The sequence below is a fragment of the Dermacentor andersoni genome, chromosome 3 (genome assembly GCF_023375885.2).
Source record: "Dermacentor andersoni chromosome 3, qqDerAnde1_hic_scaffold, whole genome shotgun sequence".
NCBI classification, from domain to species: domain Eukaryota; kingdom Metazoa; phylum Arthropoda; class Arachnida; order Ixodida; family Ixodidae; genus Dermacentor; species Dermacentor andersoni.
In genome coordinates, this window is record NC_092816.1 from 131,238,648 (window position 1) to 131,244,214 (window position 5,567).

Sequence of the window (5,567 nt, forward strand, 5' to 3'; positions counted from 1 at the left end):
GGTTCCATTATTCTATTAGAAATCGTGCCACACTTTAACTACCACACGATTTAAGGCCTGGGTAACCCTAAAGGAGAAAGCATGGTAAACGTAGTGGTAAACATGCCACGTATGTCGATGTCGATGTTGGTTTTTCTTTTGCATTGGGTCGCCGCTGACATAGTGGCGATCAAAGGCGCAGTGAGCCCAGAAATCCTAATAAAATAAATTAAATTAATAAACATTTTACATTGTATACCTTGCTCCAAAATATGTTCATTTATTTCTTCACCCGCATTGTTGTCGTATAATTACATCGTTAAGCCTTTTGCCATTAGTAATTGCTGACAACGTTATATATAATTCTGTTTCAAATAGTTTATATGCTGGTAAAATTTGAAACACAACACAATATATATAAATAACAACGGTCTGACATTTTGCCTTGAAAGGCGTGAAAAACATAAAAAAACAATTTACATAAAGAAGCATAAAAAGCGGGGTTGTTATAGCAACACTGTATCGCGTTTAGACAACAGCACGCGGTTCATCACGATGCTCGTCTTTGTGCGCGCTTAGTGCTATCGGTTTGACGCGTCGATCCTGGTCATACTGCCCGCGTGAAGCACAGAACCAGTCATATATAGAGAATGATAACACATGCGTACGTGCATTACCAGGATGACCTCAGATGTGCCGTGGTTAAAATTGAAGACGTCAAAGGATTCAAGGCTGACGATGACTTTCGGACAGCATTTTATAACGTCAAGTGGACCGAAGATGGCGAAGCGTACTTCTTCGCGCCAGAATTCTTCTCGTTGTAGGTAAGCTTGCTAATTCATCCAAACTAGCTGCAACGTTTTATTTGTGCGTGCGTGTGTGTGTGTGTGTGTGTGTGTGTGTGTGTGTATGTGTGTGTGTGTGTGTGTGTGTGTGTGTGTGTGTGTGTGTGTTCGCGCGCGCGGGTGGGTACGTAGATACATAACATATAGCACGTGCGAATATGTCAGTCCGCGCCGGCCTTCATCACACTGATATGCTCCTTATGTGTTTGATTGCGAGAAAATAATCAATGGTTCAAATAACCTCAGAATGCAGTGTGTTAATATTTTGCATTGCTGCTTTGTGCTATATATAGTTCGAAAAAAAAATGCGAACGGCACCTAGTCGCCGAGAATTTCCGGGCTGAAATTATCGTGCATGAACACGTTTTATAAGAAAAGAATTAAGGCTCTTGATGTTATGTACGTGGCTTTCACAAACACACAAACACCCGATCATGCCACGCCGTAGTCAATTAAGCCTCGAGAACTTTCACCATGTTGGGACATGAGCAAGTTAATACACGCATGCAGGGATGCGTGTCAACTGATTTCTTTTGAAACAGTTTCAATTTGAGAGAGCTTATATATATATATATATATATCCCAATCAGCCTCGATCCGCACGTGTAGCAGCACATTATTGCATTCATTGTCACTGCCCGTTTGGTGTGATTTGTGCTGTTGAGCTGTGTATATATTTTCTATTACGATTTTTTTTTCAGCCGTGTAACCATAAAACAGCTCAGGAATTATTCACAGGCTGCATGCACAGTGTTACCAAGCAACTAGTCGGAATGGATAATGGCTAGTTCAATTAATTAGCTTACTTATATTCCTTACCTATGTAATGGCTTACAGTTATGCTGCTGAAAATGCTATCATTTCTTTGTAAATCCTGTTTTTAAATGCTTCACGAATTTAATGTATGCTGAAATGCCATACATATAAAATGAGATCATGCTTTTACTTTGCGCACTCATAGCTAAAGGGTGTACCGTGTTTTGTACACTACTGCAGGCTACTCGCACAGCATCAGCATTATAAGTTTGGTATTGTTTTTCTTTTTTCAGAGTGTGAGGATGACCTCAAAAGAAAGATGAAAAGTGGGCGAGCTAGAGTCCGAAGAATGCTCAGCAGGAGCGAGAGTGAGGAAAGCGACAAGGACATCGCAATGCAGGTAAGCATATTTTTTCGTTTAGTGGCGATATTTCTTTTGTGCTTGCGAATGAAGATTGACGTAATATCTGCGTGATATGGTATTTGCTTCTCTTTACAGACTCGCCTACGGGGCAGAAACCTGGAGGCTTACGAAAAGGGTTTTACTTAAATCGAGGACGACGCAACGAGCTATGGAAAGAAGAATGATGGGTGAAACGTTAAGGGATATGAAAAGAGCGGATTGGGTGAGGGAACAAACGCGAGTTAATGACATCTTAGTTGAAATCAAGAAAAAGAAATGGGCATGGGCAGGACATGTAATGAGGAGGGAAGATAACCGATGATCATTAAGGGTTACGGACTGGATTCCAAGGGAAGGGAAGCGTAGCAGGGGGCGGCAGAAAGTTAAATGGGCGGATGAGATTAAGAAGTTTGCAGCGAAGACATGGCCACAATTAATACATGACCGGGATTGTTGGAGAAGTATGGGAGAGGCCTTTGCCCTGCAGTGGGCGTACCCAGGCTGATGATGATGACAGACACAAAAAAATAAAAAATCGGGAAGGGCCCAGCAATAAATTGTTGGAGATACTTGCAGCAAAAAAGAAAAAGCTCAGAGAAAAAGACTGCACAGAGCAAAAAAACTCAACTTTCAGCAGCTCAAGAAGTGGCCCGCCTTAGCTCAACAGTTAAGCAACAAGAAGAAGAGCTTAAAGAGCTCCGAGCTCTATGTAGAGAGCTGCAGCGAAAGCTGCTGGATTCATTAGACTGCATGCAAGGTAAAGAGCTTTTCTTTGGTGTGTGTGAAGAACACAGTAGAAAGAGCAATGATTAGGTTTTTCCGGCAGTATAGTCGATTAATAACAAATACCCATTGTTTTGATGCTTTTTCATATTTCACTTCGTGCAGCCAATTCACCGGAACCGCAGTTAGCGTTGCCAGCAGCACAGACACCACCGCACATTAGAAGACTGTCGCCGGGAAAATTACAGGCACCTCAGCTGCCTGATACAGCATGCAACTTGTCATTTATGGGTTCGGGAACAAGGGTTTATTCCTATTTCTTCCCTTCAACAAGTGTACAGCTGGAATATTCAGTTTTTGTTGGGTTTTCTTTAAATTTGTGATTTGTATTCTTTTACAGACTGACATTGGTAGCGGGGTTGAAATAGCAAGCTCTGCTTGGAGGCGCATCCAAACCAACACAAAAGACTCTGTGTTTGTTAAAAACCTTTTGACAGCGGTGTGGAGTCCAGCAGAGTTGCTTGGGCGGTCTCTGCAAGATAACTGCAAATTAAGAAATTTCCTATGGCTGTTTTTAATCTGTACTCTAATTATCTTTGCATTCTTCTTTGTTCTTACACTTTGCAAGGAAGCACTCTCCACGCTGTCCTGACCGCCCGAGGAAAGAGCCGCTGTCTCCATGGAAATTGTTCGTGATACGTGGTGAGTGAAGAACAGGTAAGTCATCACGTCTAATACTTCACAATGCTATTAACTGGGTTCGGCTAGTGAAACTTTAGATTTCCTGCTTATTGTGTATAGTTTTACTTTTGTTTCACAGAATGCTACAAAGAGCGGCTTCAAAAGAAAGGGCTGGTGGCCGAAATGATGCCTGGGGCATTGAAACAAATGAACCGCTTAATTGTGGAAAAGATAAGCGACATTGAGAGGATGGCCAAAAGGTTTGAAAGCTGGTTCATTGCATGGTCACATTTCAGGTCCGAGAGATGAAGTTGTCGAAAAATTGTTTTGCCTGTGCATGCAGTGTCCACAGTATTATATATATGCATGCCAGTATTCGGATCATATTTAATGGCCCATAAATATTGTCTGCAATTACCTTCTTGGTATTTAGAGACCAGCTAGCTTTTAGGAAATTGTCAGCACATTTGTCATTAGAGAGCTTTTGCCATATCTCCATGCACTACAATTTATAGTGCCTGCACATTCATTTTGCCTTTTATTTCTACACTGTTTCGATCAGAGTAACCAAGGAGCTGCCACAAGACAGACCATGAGAACGAGCAGCTGAGCCTATCCGCAGTAGGATTTATTTATTTGGTTAATAAAATTTCACTACTTCCACTGTTTTGTGCATTCAATAAATTTCGTGTTTTGTTTATTGCCAATTGGTATTGACTGTATTGCCCATTGGTGCAATTGGTCATTCCAACCTATTGCTTCAGAACAGTTGGCGGCCATTGGGTACAATTGGTCACTCGCAGAAAAGCCAATTGGTCACGTTCCAGTTGGTCCAATTGGTTCAACTGTGTACTAATTTACGAGTGGAAATTTTCCAATTGGTACCAATTGTTTTTTTTTTTTTTCACTGGACCGCAAAATTGCGAAGCCAAAAAGATGTTGCCCAGTATTGTACACGTAGTGCCAGATGCTATATATTACGTTCCAAATTACTTCCAGCTCTTATTCTTTGCCTCTCTGCAAGAAAGTGCAGCGTAGGTCTCTGAACCTACAAAATAGTTTATCCTTAAACGTGAGTGCCTTGCCCCACTGTACAGGGCATGAAAGGATGCACTTGCAGGCACCTGGGCTAGATGGCGCCACCATACCTAAGGAGACTTGGAATCGTGTTCATTGCTCGTGTACTGTGTTCTGGGAGGGCCGTTGCTGAGGCTCCTTGTGTAAACATCACCAGGTGGCGCCACTTCAGCATGGGCTCTATGGAAGCCGCAGTGTTTCTCCCGACAGGCTCGGCAACGACGGCCCTTTGCGCCGGCTCTGGTCGTGAATGTTTGTAGATTTCTATTTATTCAAGGTCCTCACATGCTCGGAGGGGGCGTATTGCATGAGGGGCTCTAACAAAGGCTAAACGTACTGAAAGAGAGAGCGAACCAACTCGTTACATAATATCTGGCAGTATGAAATCAAATATTATACAATAGTTAGGCCGTAGAACTTCCAGTTCTTGCTTACACATCGTTAGGCTGCAGAAAATCAATAACTGTGCGAATGCACATGCAATTCTTATAATTATGTGTCACATATGAAAAGAATTATCAATGAAAACCTACTCCTTCCTATGCAGATATCATTCAACAATACATGTACATTCAAAGAGACTCGCTACTTAATTTCTGGCAGTCCCAGGAATAAAACTCTATCGGAGACAGCAAAAATGATTAATAACAATATGAATATTTACCTATTTACTCAATTATTTAGGAAATATGAGTAATGCAAACCTCCAGCGCACTTAGATCTGATTAATTAATTAAAATTATTTAGTGACTAATTCAATTCTAAATTATTATTTCTTTTCTAAAAATAGATAATTCAGCCATTATAAGTTTCTCTTGAGATATTTCAACGTTGAATAATTAATAGAAATTGAATATTTTATATTCAATTCGGATCTTTATGTTGCGGCGACAACCGCTGTGTATAATTCAAACTGGAACACTTCAGGGAAAGCAACCCTTTATTTTAAATGGGTGTGTCGTTGGAACTACATAAACTACAAAAAAAAATCACTCACAACTCAAAGTTCAACGCACACGCAAGCGGCGCATAACCAGCACAACTGACAACAGCGGGAATGAGCGACGGGAAACCCTGTGCGACTACTGTGTACTAGAGTAGGG

General features: G+C 41.3%; 1 protein-coding gene across 1 annotated transcript; it reads left to right on the forward strand.

Annotated features, from left to right (window-relative positions):
- The first annotated feature begins 629 nt into the window (after nucleotides 1-629).
- LOC140216536 (uncharacterized) lies at nucleotides 630-3,518 on the forward strand. Its single transcript, XM_072286901.1, has 5 exons — nucleotides 630-762; nucleotides 1,874-1,980; nucleotides 2,527-2,760; nucleotides 3,107-3,245; nucleotides 3,334-3,518. The coding sequence occupies exons 1-5, from the start codon at nucleotides 630-632 to the stop codon at nucleotides 3,414-3,416; spliced, it is 696 nt and encodes a 231-aa protein (XP_072143002.1). The 3' UTR covers nucleotides 3,417-3,518.
- Nucleotides 3,519-5,567: the final 2,049 nt, after the last annotated feature.